Source organism: Pyxicephalus adspersus, chromosome 3 (assembly GCF_032062135.1).
Source record: "Pyxicephalus adspersus chromosome 3, UCB_Pads_2.0, whole genome shotgun sequence".
Taxonomy (NCBI): domain Eukaryota; kingdom Metazoa; phylum Chordata; class Amphibia; order Anura; family Pyxicephalidae; genus Pyxicephalus; species Pyxicephalus adspersus.
In genome coordinates, this window is record NC_092860.1 from 108,494,939 (window position 1) to 108,512,149 (window position 17,211).

Genomic DNA, 17,211 nt, shown 5'->3' on the forward strand with positions numbered 1-17,211 from the left:
AGTATTTGTGATGAAGTTTGGAAGTCCCCTCATATGTAATGTTTCCAGAGGCAATTTTGTCCATACACATACTTTTGCTAAATTTTCCACACAATCAGCTGCTATACGGTAAAATAAAATATAAAAAATATTCAGAAAACTTCCTAAATATTAGGAACCAGTCATATTTGTGATTTTGTGCCATGACCACATACAATCCTACAGAATTGCCCTGAACATCCAAAAATCCACATGGAAGGACACAGGGAAACAAAAAGGACATTGGTAATATTGTGCACCTTGTAGCAATTAGCAGTAGTTTGAGCAGTAATTTACTGCACTTTGTAAAATAATGTTTGCCTCTTTACACCTATCTGACCTAAGCAGGTATTATTATATCTGTGTAATTCTTCTAATCTTTCTCATACCTAGAATAGTGTCTATTAAGCTCTGCATATACAATATGTTAACGCACAGCCAGCTAGAATCCAGTTTCACTATATTTTCAGTGAATTTCCTTATAAGGTCATGTTTGTTCATGGTTCATGTCTCAGAAAGAAAAAAATGGAAAATACTATTTTAAAATATACAGTGAGATTTTATTTGTAATACATAGGATCATAGCAACTCATTATGCCAAGTTAAGGCTGAAGTGGAATGTTTATACTCAGCATAGTGCCAAACCAGCCTAATGAAGTGTCCCTTCCTTTTATTGTGATGGTTGAGCATTTCATTGCTGGCTTGCTTTTAATAATAAGGAAAAGGATGTAAAACAAATTTACTCATTTGAATAGCCTGGACTGAAACTGTGATATTCGACCTTGAATGTGTAAAATGACAGTTTGTCACTGATAGTATACTGATAATTTGTTTAGGCTTATTATGCTTAAGGTGTCAATTGCATCTTCCTACATCTTTTTTTTTTTACTAGTAAAAGCTCATAGTAAAGTTTGGACTACCATAACAATGAAGTTATTAAGGAAATGTGGGCAGGGGCCCAAAATACAAGACTTGTTGTACCTATAAATAAACAGAGAGTACCAACAATAGGCTTGCATTTATTAGGAAATTAGGGGTAAACTAAGGTTACCTGTATATTTTCTGAAGGGTCAGTATTTCATATTTGATACATGCTGGAAGGCAAAATGCATTAAAATAAAAAGATCTTTGAGCTAGGGTTCCTGGGTCTTTTCACTTGCTGTTGCTTTTATGTGGGTTCTCCCTGTTATTTTTTGTCTATTTTATGTTAAGTAAGATGCAACAGAAGATCCAGGAACACACAAAGGTTGGCAGGAACACCGCACACACACACACACAGGTGGACTTGAGTTGGCAGATATCTGACTGTTGGAATATTCATGACATATAAGAAGCCCACCAGACTCCACTTATAGCTAAAATGTCAGTTTTAGATGACTTTTGACACTGCATGCAAAGAGACCAAAAACACAAAAAAACCATACTCATTAGTCGAATTAAACCCAAATCTGTACTAAATATAAGGCTAACCTGCTATGCAAATTAATTAAAAAGATAAATAAAATCACCAAATGTAACCAAAAGTGCCCAGTGCTCCTTTTCGCTACTGTGGAAGTCTTTTATTGATAAATTGCATAGATTTGGGCATAATGATTAAGCTGATTATCATGCCAAGTATTAAGGGAGATAATACTTCTCCAGAAAGAACAGAGAGCAGGAGATTGCGAAGTGCTTTTTTGTTGGTGCTGAGAATGGCTTTTAAGTGTGTATATCAGGTCCACACCCGAATCTACTTTCTTTTTTCAGTAAACTATATATGTTGTGAGTTGAGCCATGTAAAAGAAACATCTTGTGGAGGATACCAGGACTAAGGCATTAGTAACTTGTATAGTGCACTCCAACCTTTCGTTAATTTAGGGCTCAGAAATATTTGTTGAGTGGAGTCCCACTTCCCACTCTATACTTATACCATTAAATGCTCCATAGGTTAGATTTTTGGTAGGTTAGATTGTGTTACAGTCTTCTTAGATGGCGATGCCATTAAATTCTAGGTTGGGTTACTGGTATATTTTCGTTATGCAAAGGTATTTTATTTAGGATAGCATTAAATTCTCCTTAATTTAGTGTTTTGGTATGTTCTCTTTAGGTTTGGTCACCAGTAGATTCCTCAGGTTAGGTTGCTAGTACACTTACTATAGCCAGAAACGTCTTAGCATGAAGTGGAACTTGTGCTGAAAAGTGCCTATGTATTTTACTCATCTCATGATATTTGGTTTAAGGAAGGTTTACTTGATGTGGAAAAGTCAGAGACCGAGGATGAACTGACTGTCAATGAAATTAGCTGTCTTCGGTTAAAAGGGCAGATGATCTACTTGCCTGAAGCTGACAACATTCTCTTCCTCTGCTCTCCAAGGTAACCTGTCATGTTTGTCAAACATCTCTGAGCAAACTTTAGATCAGTTTTATAGAACATAAAAAGAACATAACTTTACATGGAACTGTTTATGCACTCTAAATTTGTCTTAACACCCTTTACAGATTGGGTTATTCTCAAAAGACTTTTTGTAGATAAATTGAGGCCTTTTTTTCACTTGTGGTTGCAAACTGTGTGGTAAGCCAATCCAATGGCGTAGCAAACTGCTGTTATGATTAAAAAAGAGATATTGGAAAAACAGGAAAGGAAATCAGATTCCTTGTTCTATTTTATAACCAAGCTGTTGAAGTCCAACCAAATATGCTCATATATTCACTTACCATATGGTAATATAAAAATACAACTTTTATGAAACAGTGTTATGTTTTTGAACAGGGAAGCAGTTTTCCAATTTTTCCCAGATTAGAGTTAATTTCAAAGTGCTTTTTAATATGTCCTTTTAAATCCATAACAGAAAGCCTGTGACATAATTAATATACAGTACTGCATGCATTATGTATTCTCATGAATATGTATTTATATTATGTATTCTAGTTAATGACAGGAGAAGTACCAACTGTGCTCTTACCAATCACCCCATGGTGACATCAGTGACTGCTTCAGCATCTAAAGCATAAAATAAACCTTTCAGAAAAACAATATCACATTGGCCATTGTTCACCTGTTTCTGAAAATGCTGGTGATCCGGCTGTTATGTTAGCGTTTCCCTTTAGCATTCCTGAGTTACAGACCTGGTACAAATATATATATCAGGAAAGTAAAAAGTCCTTTTCTGCATAAACACTCATTATTAGAGTCAAAGCATATAAGCAGGAGAACCAGAATGACAGCCAGGGAACTGGAAATTTGTAAAATAAAAAGTCAGTAATGGCAGCCATGTTTCTTTTAAGCTGTAATATTGGTGCCAATGACATAATTTTGTTATGTTTTAGTAAAGATTATAAATGTAAAATAAATTGTGAAACAAAAATGATTGTTTGTATTTCTGTAGTGTACCATTTTTTCACATTATTTATTTTAACAGATGTATTTTAAAGAGAAAATGGTTTGTTCAGATACACTCAGCAGACCATATTCTGAGTTCTGAATTCACTAGCTGCATGTTTGCGGCCATGTAGGCTGGCCCCAGATCCAGGAGCATCTAGATACCTGTCAGCTAGCTAAAGTTTACATTTAGGGCATTGAATATTCCCAATAGCATACTATTAGGCAAATATCCATATGTAGAGCTGCCAGGTCAATAACTAGCCTTTTCCCTTGCCCCAACACCCTCCTAATGGTTGCCAATGATACTAATCTCATTTGGGAGCCAGTAGAAAAGTAATGTGGATGAGCAGGACATTTATCAACCAGTAACAACCTAATAGTCTGCTGGGGCTTTGGAAATCCTTATACATTCTAAAGATGAGCTAAGCTATGCCTGGGGTTATCTTAAGGGTAGGGTGAGTCTGCAGGTTCATTTTAAAACATGAGCAGGTAGAAGGTGAGGGTTTTTCTAGAGGTGCTCTTTAGGCATTACAGCTTACAAGATAAGGTGAGCCTATAGGTTCACTTGATCCTAACTACAAGAAAGCCAAACAACTAGCATTGCCGGGTGAATTTATCAATGGCAGCAAATATGACAACCGGGCAACTAGTGCTGCTGACCAACCACATTTTAGGTGCATTTTAAAGCTGTTCTCTGTCTGCCATTTTGTAACCAAATCTAAAAGTATACATATACTTGTCCATGTGGCTCTGCTAAATTTAGAATGACTTTGATTTCACTTGTGTGTGAGTGTGAGTCACTGCTGCAATGTAGCAAGTACAAGTAAACTGGTTAAAAAAAAAGTTGACAACCCTAAACTTTACATTTGCATATTTTAAAGAATGATTCATGAATAACCAGGAAGTTCCTTAAATACTGAAATGTGTATTAAGTTAGTTATCAATTATCACCTACAGTGTAATGAACTTGGATGACTTGACCAGAAGAGGTCTGTATCTCAGTGATATCCCTCTCCATGATGCCACCCGTGATCTGGTTCTGCTGGGGGAACAGTTTAGAGAAGAATATAAACTGACTCAAGAACTTGAAATTCTGACTGATCGTCTGCAGCACACCCTAAGAGCTTTAGAAGATGAGAAGAAAAAGACTGATACGTGAGAAATGTTACATTTATTTGTTATGTTATTGATAATTATTGAGTGTCAACAACCTCCATGTGGTTACTTGTCCCTGGACTTTTGCTTTTTTGTGTGCACAGATGTCTACACAAATAATATTATAGTCACAAATCCGTTCTCTTTACTCAACACATACAGAACCCATTGCATAATCATACAATTAGTAACTGATGCAATCGAATAAATATGTGCTTACTAGAAGAATACCTTTTATATTTTCGGAGACGGATGTAGTCAAGACTAGATTGGAAGGGAAATCTATTGTGACAAAATCATGACATCTTAAAAGTTGCACATTGTCACAGACTAACAATTGTGGCCCTATTAAGTGCAACCCTATCCAATATAGAAGAAGCAGAAGTCTGATCTTCTGGAATGTCCATAAAGTGCAACTGTGCCCAGACTATAAACATTAAACTATTCATATATTTTTATCAAGCATTCAGTAAGCCATCCATAATTGCTGTAGCTAGTTTTAGTGTAAAGTTATTATTATTACACAGTATTTTTTTATAGTGCCAACATATTATGCAGTGCTTTACAAAGTCCGTAGTCATGTCACTAGTTGTCCCACAACAGGGCTCACAATCTAATGTCCCTACCATAGTCAAATGTTATTACCACAGTCTAAGGTCATTTTGGGGGGAACCAAATTGACATATCTGCATGTTTTTAGAACGTGCGAGGAAACCGGAGTACCTGGAGGAAACACACACAAACACCGGGAGAACCTGCAAACTCCATGGAGATAGTGTCCTGGCCTGGGATCTAGCTCTGCAAAGGCCAGAGTGCTAACATTTGAGCCACCATGCCACCACAACTAAGTCCTTATTCACACCAAAGCTGTTTTCCAACAGTCTAGAAACATTTGGTGGTTGTTTACATTAGAGGGCTGGCAGGATAGCAAACTCTTTCAACATAGTTCTAAATCCTAAATCTAATTTCTTCACAATGCTTAAAGATACATACCTGTATATGTATGAGTGTTTGTTTTAAAGTGTTTTTACTGCTTGTTCAAAATATGTAAAAAGTTTAGTTTCAAAATCCAGGTTTTGTTTAAGGTTTCTAAGACTCTGAAAACAAAATATTCCCTCTTAACAAATGCTGGTAAGGTAAAGTCAGAGACCTTTAACAACCTGGTTTAAATGTGGGTGACTTTTTTTTAATTTTTAACTACAATTTATAGTTTACTATATATAATTAGTGTGGAACATGTTTATACTAGTATTCAGTTAAGTTTTATGTTCCAGATACATTTCTTTCCATTTATAGTTTGCTGTACTCCGTTCTTCCACAATCTGTCGCTAATGAACTAAGACATAAGAGGCCCGTTCCAGCCAAAAGATACGACAATGTCACAATCCTGTTCAGTGGCATTGTTGGATTCAATGCTTTTTGCAGCAAACATGCTTCTGGCGAGGGAGCCATGAAGATTGTGAATCTTCTGAATGATATTTACACCAGATTTGACATCTTGACAGACTCAAGAAAAAATCCTTTTGTCTATAAGGTAAGTTTAATAGGAGAAAGACAAACCTTTATGCATTCATTGGTACAGTTAGCCACATCACATGTAATCATGTTCCAGGTAGGCTTCATATTTTGGTATTTAAGATTATGGAAAAAAAAAACAGAGGTACCTACTTTTACCTGAAAAACCTAAAAACTACATAACCTTAGTATAGACACATGGCCTGATTATGGGCATGATTAATTAAAGCTCTCCAAGGCTGGAGGGGATACACTTTCATCAGTAAAGCTTGGTTATCCAGCAAACCTGGAATGGATTTCTTCAAAGTTTTTTTCTATTTGTTAGCAAATGTTTCCAACCCTGGACCAGATCCATTCCAGGTTTGCTGAAACATTGATCAAAGCGTATCCTCTCCAGCCTTGGAGAGCTTTAATAAATCACTCCCCATGTGTTTGTCACTTCTAACATTCTAAACAATAATCAACAGAAATGCCAGTTAAAATAAATGTGAATCAAATCATCATATTTATCTTTCTGTCCCCCTTTTTACAGGTTAAAGTATTTTGTAGTTTTAAGTTGGTTTTTAAGGGTCACTTGCTCCTAAAGGATCTTTAGATTTCAGATGGCAAGAGTTTTTTTATACACCTACACTTTACATGAGGACACCGCATCTAGTGGCATGACTCGAGTATTTTCAGGTCAAAAAAGTTGGTTTAATCGCTAAATATATATGAACACAAAAGGTAGCTGTTTTAACTAAGGTTTTGTACCTTGAAATTTCCACAGGCATGCCACATAGAAACACACACATTTAATAAAATAATTAAACTTAAAGCCTTGTCCAATTTTTTACACATATTTTAACCTTCTCAGGGAATGAGTAAAGGGGTTTTATGTACCCCTGTACTCATTCCCCAGGGTGGGGTGGTGGAGATCTGGAAGTCCCCTTATTAAAGATTCCAGATTCCAAAGTCCTCCTAAAAACGCTTATAAAAAAGCCCCTATTGTTTTAAATGGAAGCTTTCATAAAAAGCTTAAAAACCTCCATTGTGTTCATTAGTAGTGTTTTCAAGTGTTTTCCCATGTTTTTGAGCGTTTTCCTGTGTTTTAATTTTTTAAGATAAAGCTCATAAACGTGCCTGAAGGAAACGTCCTGGTGTAGATTAGCCCATTGTAATGCATGGGGACTTCAAACATGGGCTTTAAAAGTGTCAGGTTAAATGCTGGGGAAACAGTCCCTGTAGACTAAGCCTAAATATCCCATAGTTGTTGTGAAATTGTGAATTTGTTACACAAACAAGTCTTCTATGCCATCCAGCTTTGAGAAAGTTAAACTGTAAGCCATTTCAAACCTAGTTTTTATCTACTTTTATCTTTAGTGCTTCCTTTGGTATAACTTTTCTTTTAAATCTAGGATAAAATTATTGAGAGTAATTAAAATATGCCTACTTATGCCACTTTTTTTAATTATAGAAATTAACAGTATATTAAAATTATATTCCATTAAGTGCAAAAATCTAATCACCCCTACAAAAAGTAATTGGGAGTGGGTACATTTTGCTTGCTTTCAGTTTATTTTCTTGGGAATAAATATAAAAATGAATAGACAGGTTAATATATGTTTCACTGGTTTGGTATATTTGGATATCGACATTACAATATGAATAGTAATTTTGACTCTTTTATATTTTTCACCTATGTGCTTTCAGAATTTTTTTTCAGAAGTTTAAATGAAGTTTATTGAAAATGGTTATGATTTAGATTTATGAAAATAGCTTGAAGACATTTTGATGAGATAATAGACAACATTAAAAGGAAAACACTAAATATAATTAACATTCTGATCAGAATGACCTTCCTCTACACTTCATGGATATTTATTCTAACTTGATCTCTTTTTAGGTGGAAACAGTTGGAGATAAATACATGACTGTCAGTGGTCTCCCAGAGCCCTGTGTTCATCATGCACGCTCTATCTGCCATCTTGCCTTGGACATGATGGAGATTGCTGGACAGGTTCAAGTGGATGGAGAATCTGTACAGGTGATTAATATTTCATTAGAAGGGCAACCATATTGAAGCTTATATATTAATTTTGTGTAGTTGAGGTGCAATTTAACCTTTTTTTCCACCTAATCAAATCCATCTCTTTTATGCACCTTTTTTACCAAAATGAACAAAACACAAATTTATTGCATTTCTCTCTTTCCTTCCAGATCACAATTGGTATACACACTGGAGAAGTGGTCACAGGGGTTATCGGTCAGAGAATGCCACGCTACTGCCTGTTTGGAAATACTGTTAATTTGACCAGCAGAACAGAGACAACAGGAGAGAAAGGGAAGATCAATGTTTCTGAATACACATACCGGTAGGACCAGTTTGTTGATAAAACTTGATAGGCCTATGCTTTTTCTTAACCTGACTTGTGACTATTTAGAACATCTGAATACTTCAACGATAACTGTACTTTATACAACTATCTGTTGAATGACTCCTGACCCACAGTGGTCCTTTGTTCAGGTGTCCATATTGCTGTCAGATCTATGATATGTGGCCATAGGGAACCACTCATTGGAATCTCCCTTGGCTAGTTTTGCACATGCACAGACAAATCCTTTTCATTCCTATGGAGAGGCATTCTTTCATTGGACCCAGTAATTGTCTCTTTAACACAAAAATGGCACTTGTCCATATATATGCACAGAGTGGATCTGTCAGCCCCATGAGCAGGTGAGAGAGAGAAGGAGAAACAGTCATTTAAAGAATATCTTAACAAAAGATATTTTCTGAATAGCAGAGGAAGATGATAGGGCCTGATTTATTAAAGCTGACCAAGGCTGGAGAGTAGAGATGAACGAATCGAAGCTGACAAAGTGGAATTCGTGGCAACGAATGCGAATTTCCTCACGATTTGTGGTAACGAATCGCAATTTTTCCTAAAATGGCGGCTACACGTGTGAGGACATGGGGCAAGGAATGATGGATGACCTAAATGCCATGCATACAGCCAATCAGCAGCCATCCAGCCCTGTGATGTCACAGTCCTATAAATAGCCTCAGCCATCTTGGATTAAGACATTTTACAGCATTCTGAGTGCAGGGAGAGACTCAGGCAGGCGCTAGGGAGAGTGTTAGGAAAAACCTAATTGTGAGACAAAAACTGAAAAAACGATTTATAAGTGCAGGGAAAGGATAGGGAGTAATCATTTCACAGCATCTTAGTGCAAGGAGAGACGTCAGAAGGCGCTAGGGACAGTGCTAGAAAAGCGATTTTGGGATTATTTGGGGATCCCAATAGCCATTATACAGCTCTGTCATTCCAGCAATTTATAAATCCAGAAAAATATATACGCACTTCACTGTTGCAGATATTTGTGGTGAAAGCGTTTATTGGCCTATTTCTGTACAAAAAGAAAAATATAATCTCAATTCACTTCTGCAGTTATATGTGGTGAAAGCATTTAGTGACATATTTGAGTACAAAGAGAAAAATATTTAAGCAGTTCACATTTGCAGTTATTTGTGGTGAAAGCGTTTAGTGGCCTATTTCAGTACAAAAAGAAAACTATATTCGTTGCTTTTAGGGGTGTTTTAATTTGCTTTTAATTTATTTAGTTCAGCTAAAAGTGCCAGGCCATGCACAGAGGAGTGGCAGAGGCCTAAATGTTTCTGGCGCAGGCAGAGGTCGCAGCAGAGTAAGGGGGCGTGCCAGCAGGAGTCGCAGAGAGAATCCTGAGCTCCTGGTGTCATCTAGCAATCGTGTCTTGACCAGCAACAAAGATCTGGAGATCCGCCGCTTCCTCCACTAGTCGGGCAAGTAGTGATGAGGAGAGTAGCGTGGGAGGTGGTGTTGCGAGCGGTCAGGCTCCTGACCCAGAGACCATTGAGGAGGACATCAGTGATGTGCAGACACTACTCGATGATGAAGCCGATCACACTTAGGAGCCGGGTGAAGAAGGGGCTTCATCATCATCAGGAGAAGAGGGTGGCAGCTTGCCCGTGAGGCAGCGTCTGAGCCGACAAGGTGGTAGCATTACTGGGTGTCAGTAGGGTGGCAGCAGTGGGAGTTCGGGGAGCAAAACGTGCCCGGGGTAGATCACTTGCTTCGCAGCAGCCTACCTGCCCGGGAAGTAGTGGTGCAGGGGTTCACGGAGGCAGCGGCAGTAGCAGTCAGTCAGTGCAGAGTGTTGGGGGGAAAATCCCCTACTCGGAGGTGTGGCAGTTTTTTGTTAAGCAGCCGGAGGAGGTTAACATGGCCATATGTAGAATATGTGGGCAGAAGGTGAAGCGTGGCCAAGGTGCCAATGTTGGCACCACGGCCCTGCGTCAAAATATGCAGCATCACCATAAAGTGGCCTGGGAGAGCCGTGGCTCTGATGTGGTGGTCCAGCCTGCCGCAGCAACCGCTGCATCACCCAGTGGCACGCACCGGCTTTCAGGCAGTCAAGGCTCCACCACCTCAGCCGAAGGGAGCTGTATGTAATTTCCATCTTCTGCTGGTCCAGATGTTCCTGCTCCTCCTACTCCTTGTCAGTCATTCCGTCAGCAATCGAGGGTGTAAAAGGAGTGCGCTTCCTCTTGACGCTAACATGGACCTGTAAGGCTGAGTTCATACTTGGGTTATTTGGTCAGTTTTGACCCTGTGACTGCCCAAATAAGTGAAGTGTGCAGTGATTCTAATAGCGACGCCTGTCATCTGCATGTCATACTGACTCACAGTATTATTTCACTACCACAGCAGACTCTGTATGCATGTTAATGCTAGGCAAAGTGTTCTACACCGCTATCAAGCCTCTCTGCAGCCCAGAAATAGCTGTTTTTTATTGCGATTTGCTGCAAATAAATTCAGATTGAAGCGAATCTTTTCCAGAAATTTGGCGAACTGGCCGAATCGAATTTTTGAGAAGAGGATACACTTTCATTAGTGAAGCTGGGGGATCCAGCAAACCTGAAAATGATTTATTTATAGAAGTTATTTGCTATTTGCTAGCTTCCCCGATGAAAGTGTATCCTCTCCAGCCTTGGAGGACTTTATTAAATCATGCCTTTTACTACCACTACTACTAATATTACAATTATAGTTCCAAATATAATACTATTATATATATAGTCATTGCTAACAGTAAACTAGAAAGCACCAGAATGCATTGAAATCTACTCCCACTAAGACATATGGATGAAAGCTTTTGTCACCAGTTGTTATCACAGCTTTATAATCTTTATTAAATGTTATATTTCTTTTTTTTATCAAAATACATAGCTAGTTTGCGATCTTACATAAGAACGCAATAAAATGTTGCTGTATTTTGTGCCAGTGTATGTTAGAAACATTAAAGATAATGCAGTGGTATTCAAAGATTTTTCTGCCTTTAGATAACACCATTTTGTTACCATGAATAATATAAATTCAAAGAATAAGGAAACTTTAAGTAATAAAAGTTTTTTTTGCTAAACGATGATTCTTTTATTGCATTTACCAGCCATTTATACTTCTTGAGACTGAAGATTTTTACTGAGACTATACAAGGAGTATTTTGTATAAATGCCCAAGGTTTTAGTACAGTAATCTCTAGTAGATAAAGATTTATATTGCTTCTGCTGTAGCTGGAAAATACACTGAGACACATGTAACTGGATACTAGACTATTAAATATGATTTAGTGCAATTTTATAGGGGAGATTAGCCAAGGGTAAGACAACAGAGAAGTGCAACATTCTTCCACATAATAAATATGTGCCCAGTGAAATGCTTTAGCTTATTAACCTAAATGGTTGGTCACATAATATTTCTACTTTCCAAGGCATGACAGACATATTATGGGCAATTAAGTCAGGATAGAACAATTCAAAATTACTTGTCTACGTGTGCATTTATATAAGGCTGGCTTCCAGCGAATAATTTCAGTGCCAAAGGATTTTTCTTAATAAAGTACAGTCCTAGGGATCTAATAAAAATTATGGACATGAGTTAGAAAATTCAGGGTTATGAGGATTTAAGCTCTTTAATAAATCTGTGAGGCATTATTGGATGTTTAGGCTATTAAGAAAATACTTCAAAAGCTAGTCTGCTCTGTATTGATATACACCAAGTCCAGTTAGTTCAGACTAGCTGCAAGGGAAAGGACTGATTTAAAGGATTCAATTAAATAATATACATTTATTAATCATTTTATTTACCATATACAGTTATCAGAATACAACATTTTTCACGATAGTGGTCCTTTAACGCTTTGCAAACTCTTATCATATCTAAGGGATAAAGAACAATTAAAAATAAACCTGGCGGAAAGGAAAGTGACTGAGAATGACCAGGCATTATACACCATGCAAAATTAAAAGGAGAAAGCCTAACTGATCTTACATAATATCAGATTAAAAATTCAATTGCGTGTAAACAGGCCTGGTTCATGAATTCAAATATGGCCAGCAGCTGTAGAAAAAATAAAAGGAAAACAAAGAAAATGCAACCAACCTATAGGTTTGCAAGATGGTCCAGTCCACACTGCTGCTGTAGTTTATAAGACCAGGGAAGGTGATGGAAAGGTGTCCTTATATCTGGTTACATTCCTCCTTGGAGTTCTGCGCCCACTGTACAACTGAGCTCAGTCCATATGCTCCCACCCACTTCCTTCTAGGCATTTGCCAAGGCCACAAGGCTGCTTTCTATTACATTACCTGGTCTACTAAACTATACCAGCAGTGTGTCCCCATCAGCACCTTAAAGAGTTTCAGGGCTCTTTCAAACCTGTGCTGTTTCAAACAACAATTGCATGGCCAGAACTGACTTAATTGCTTTTGGGATCTGCCATGCACAATAAATGGTTCACAACCACTCCCTTTATTCAAACAGGAGATGTTGGGACCACAGTTGAGCCCACTACAGAGCACTGTAGCCCATTGTGTTTTGAAGTGGCCCATACATTTTGTTACATATCTCTGTGTGACCGAGTGGGCTTTTGGGCATATATCCCTAGCATACATAAAACAAAAAAATTAATTTAAATCCTATCTTGAGACCAAATAAACGGATTCTGTATGTAAATATGCATCATATTCATGAAGGATTGTTGTGACAGTACTTCTGTAGTGACATGGCAATGGTGATTCCCTTGATTAAGATTATGTACTGAGGATAGGAAAACCCTAGGATGTAGTAATTTGGTGGTTACTTTGTTAATCACAATATATATGCCACACCCCAAGGGCTTTCTTTTTTTAAAGTAATCCGATTGTTGGATGTGAGAAGTAATTAAACTGATATATATATATATAATTTATTTATTTATTTTTAAATTTTACAGGTGTCTTATGAGCCCAGAAAATGCTGATCCTCAATTTCACTTACAGCACAGAGGTCCAGTTAGCATGAAGGGCAAAACGGATCCAATGCAAGTCTGGTTTTTGTCCAGGAAGACCACAGATGCAGAGGTATATCTAATGTACATAAACATTTTACATCTATTTAGGTTAGATATTTTTGAGGTTGGAAATAGTTGTCTGTGACTCAAATGTCCAAACAATAAGATGAGCTCATTTTTTTCATCATATGCACACACAACGTTTATATTGACAGCCAGCAAGGTCTAAATAAAAGTATGATACTAAGAAGATTTCCTAAAATCAATTTCTAGGCAAAACCTAGGAAGAGTCTGGATCTGTCATGTTTTTATTTTTGTCCCCCACTCAGAAGAGTGTCTGAGAAGAAGTAAAAAGACTGTCCATGTGACATCTATGAAAAAATTGTTGCAGCAGTGGTTACCAAAAATTAAAACATAGACAGCTATAAAAAAATATTTGGTAGTTCCAAACTTTCTTCTTCTGATGGGCCTGGTTTATATAAGCTATCCAAGGCTGAAGAAGATAGATTATCGTAGGAGAACCTGGGTGTGAATTTCTGAAAAATCGTTTGCTATTAGTTGTAAAATATTTTCAATCCTGGATCATATTCATTCATGATTTGCAGGATTTCCAACAATATTCTATCTTCTCCAGTTTTGGAGCGCTTTAATAAATAAGGCCCAATGCATTTTTTTTTTGTTTTTATGTCTAGGGGGAGCTAACCATTTTAGCTTAATCTAAAACCAAAAAAGCAAATGGCTGGAGCTGGCCTTTATTTAGGAAATGTGCGGTGATCTATAGAGCCTGATTAATTAAAGCTCTCCATGGCTGGAGAGGGTACACTGTCATCATCTTTGTAAAGTAGTAAGATCAGCATTGATGACAGATAGTTTTTGTTTCTTTTGGATATTTAGGTTTTTATAAATAGCTATTCCTTTGCCTTATTGAATATGCCCAGTAGTAACGGAGTGGAGTCTAACAAATTCTTAATTTTGTAATTATTATATACTGTATAACAATATAAAAAAAAGCAGAACAAAAATCTAGTTCCACTATTATTTTGCATTATTAAAACACTAATAAATTTGTCACCTTTTACCTGAATCTACCCCTCAAAATATTAATTGTACAGTAGTCATCCAAGTGAGTAAAGAGTTAAATTTTTTTGTTATACAGTAAATGCACTCTACTGATTTGATTACAATATTGTTTGATGTATAATATATTTTTATTTTCTAGGAATAAGTATTCATAATATGAAGAATCGACCTGAATTGTACTCAGAGAAGGACTGTTCTGTCTGACCACGTTTCTTTCAGCGATACTATCCCATCTGGGAACTCATTTTGATTTTGTTTTTTCTTTTTGTTTTATAGATACAAGTTTATAGTTGTGTTTACTGTGAATATTTTGTTGACGTTCATTGCCCTGGAGGCAACACAATATTTGTATGCTACGTAATTATAAAGTCTGTAAAAATGTGTATAATGTTTTACTAAGCAATGTTTAAGTTAACTATTATTTAGCGGTGTTCTTTTAAATAAAAATAAATTAGATAAATATATTCTATATGTTATGGATAAAGTTAAAGGCCAACTGAACTAGTTAAAATCAGCTGTCCCCTGACAGCATGCTAGAAACAAGGTGAAGGCCATGGTGCTTCTGCGGAGGTCCAACATGCCCCCTTCCCATTAAAAGCTAAAGCTCTTAAATCTACACGATGCATGACCTTCCCTGAATGCAAAGCTATAGGTCTGACTTATGGGTGTCAAACCTCTGCAGAGAGATCACTGCCTTCATAGAAATCAAGGGTCCTTCCTTGCAGCATGCAGGGGGCAAGCTTTTCTAATCATGCTGTAGCTGTGTTTTTTTTTTAAGTAACCTGTAAAATACCAGTTAGACTTTGTTAATTTTAATGATCAAAGGCAAAAAATTTTAACTGGACACTTAAAAAAGATAAGACCAATGCGTGTTCCCTTCTCAGCATATTACAAGCCGATCAAGTGTTAAACAGGTTACCAGATATCTGCATTTTGTAAATATACCTCAGCATCCTAATAATTTGTATGATAATGATATCTATAATAATCATATAAATTATATACATCTAATTAACTAATTAGTTATTTTTTTATGGCGTATAATTAAAGTTCCTTATATTAATAAAGCTTTATCAGAGTATAAATAAATAAATATATATATATATATATATATATATACATAATAGCAATATATAGTAGGTGATACTTATTTTACTTATAGAAGGACAGGATTAAAATTCCCCATAAATTTCTATAGTCTAGAAATATAGACTTTTCACTGAGTTGTGTGTTTTACTGTTCTCCTAACAAGGTTCCTGATTCTTTCTGACTGTAATAGTACATCACTACATGCTAGATATGAATCATAACACCCAAAAAGAAAAGATTTGTAAATTCTCATCAATAGAAAAATGTTATTTTTAAGTACCATATGTCTCATATTTCTGGTAATCTGAAAATCAGATAAAACCTTCATATTTCAGTATTCTGTGCTATTTTCCTAAGATTATTTAGTTTGTGCAAATTAAAGTGTCTTTATATGTTATATTTAATATGTGTCTTTATATTAGATATGTATAAACTGTCTAGCTATTGTAAAAAAAATACTATTGCAACCTTCTTCATCATCCTGTACATTTTTGTGTAAATATTTGTAAACTGTAATTCACTAAGCTGTCCATTGTTACAACAAATAACCAACCAGCAGCAGAGCTGATGCATAGTGATACTTGTTTTCAGGTCCATATAGCTATGTTATTGTATAAAGATATAAAAGTATCAGATAATAAACAACTACAGCATAAACTATATTTAAAGTGCAATGAAACTTTCAGCTCATCTCAAACTTTTTTGCTCTGTGGTATCTCAAAAGACAAAAAGTGGTACAAAGGTCCTGTTTTTAGTAGGGTCCCTACATCCCCCTGTTGCTGGGTCAGAGGCAGCCAATCAATTCTTCTGTGTCATACGGAAAGTCTTGGCTGTAAGAAGAATTTGGCAAGGAAGAAGGTGACTGTCACTGATTCTAGATAATGGTAAGTATGTTGGCACTTTTTAATATGAGCTTTACTTAGGCAGCTGCAAAGAGGAAGGCAGTGACCCAACTATAAAGTAGACTTTGGATTCTGCTGTAGCAATTTTGAAATTCTGTATAGTGATTCTGACACCACAAAAGAATGCTTATACATGCAGCACTAATTAAAGTACATTTTCTCAGAAACTCTGTGTCCTGGTTTGATTTTTTATGTAATATTAAAGTTTATATGTAGAGGTACCTACACAGAATAGGGAAAGTTGTTTTTTTATTGCTGTGTTTAGAAAATCTCTGAAGTGAAAGGGACCTCCCTCTTGTACAGTGGTCTGTAGTACACCTTTCCCTATTGGAAGATTGCCTTCACCTCTCATTCTTAAGACAACTGTAAAAATCCGAATTTCCCATTACTTGCTGTCTGGTGACAAATAGTCACCAGGAGAAATACATAGGGTTAATCTTCCTAGCAGGGATGCAGACCGCAATAAAACTTGACATAGGTCCTGACCCTTACTCTAATGCTAACAAAACAAAATTTAAATATGCTATAAATTCACGCTAATATGTCACACTATCAGTATGGCCATTTTAAAAAAATGTTGCAGTATTATAAAAAAAAATAACATTTTTGAAATGTATAACCCTAAAACTTTGGTAATGACATGATAATAGCTAATAGCTAGGTAATGATACCGTGTTTCCCCGATTTTAGGACATCCCCATTAAGTAAGCCACCCCCGATTTTTAAAAAAATAATTAAAATAAGACACTC

At 36.4% G+C, this 17,211-nt stretch overlaps 1 protein-coding gene across 1 annotated transcript in view; it reads left to right on the forward strand.

Moving 5' to 3' along the window:
- The window catches only part of GUCY1B1 (guanylate cyclase 1 soluble subunit beta 1), a 38,621-nt gene extending 21,993 nt beyond the window's left edge, over positions 1-16,628 (forward strand). Inside the window, exons 8-14 of the mRNA XM_072405963.1 lie at positions 2,238-2,371; positions 4,337-4,534; positions 5,831-6,068; positions 7,932-8,072; positions 8,246-8,400; positions 13,334-13,460; positions 14,610-16,628. Coding sequence (XP_072262064.1) covers positions 2,238-2,371; positions 4,337-4,534; positions 5,831-6,068; positions 7,932-8,072; positions 8,246-8,400; positions 13,334-13,460; positions 14,610-14,615 — 999 coding nt within the window. The 3' untranslated portion in view covers positions 14,616-16,628. The remainder of the gene's footprint in view (positions 1-2,237; positions 2,372-4,336; positions 4,535-5,830; positions 6,069-7,931; positions 8,073-8,245; positions 8,401-13,333; positions 13,461-14,609) is intronic.
- Positions 16,629-17,211: the final 583 nt, after the last annotated feature.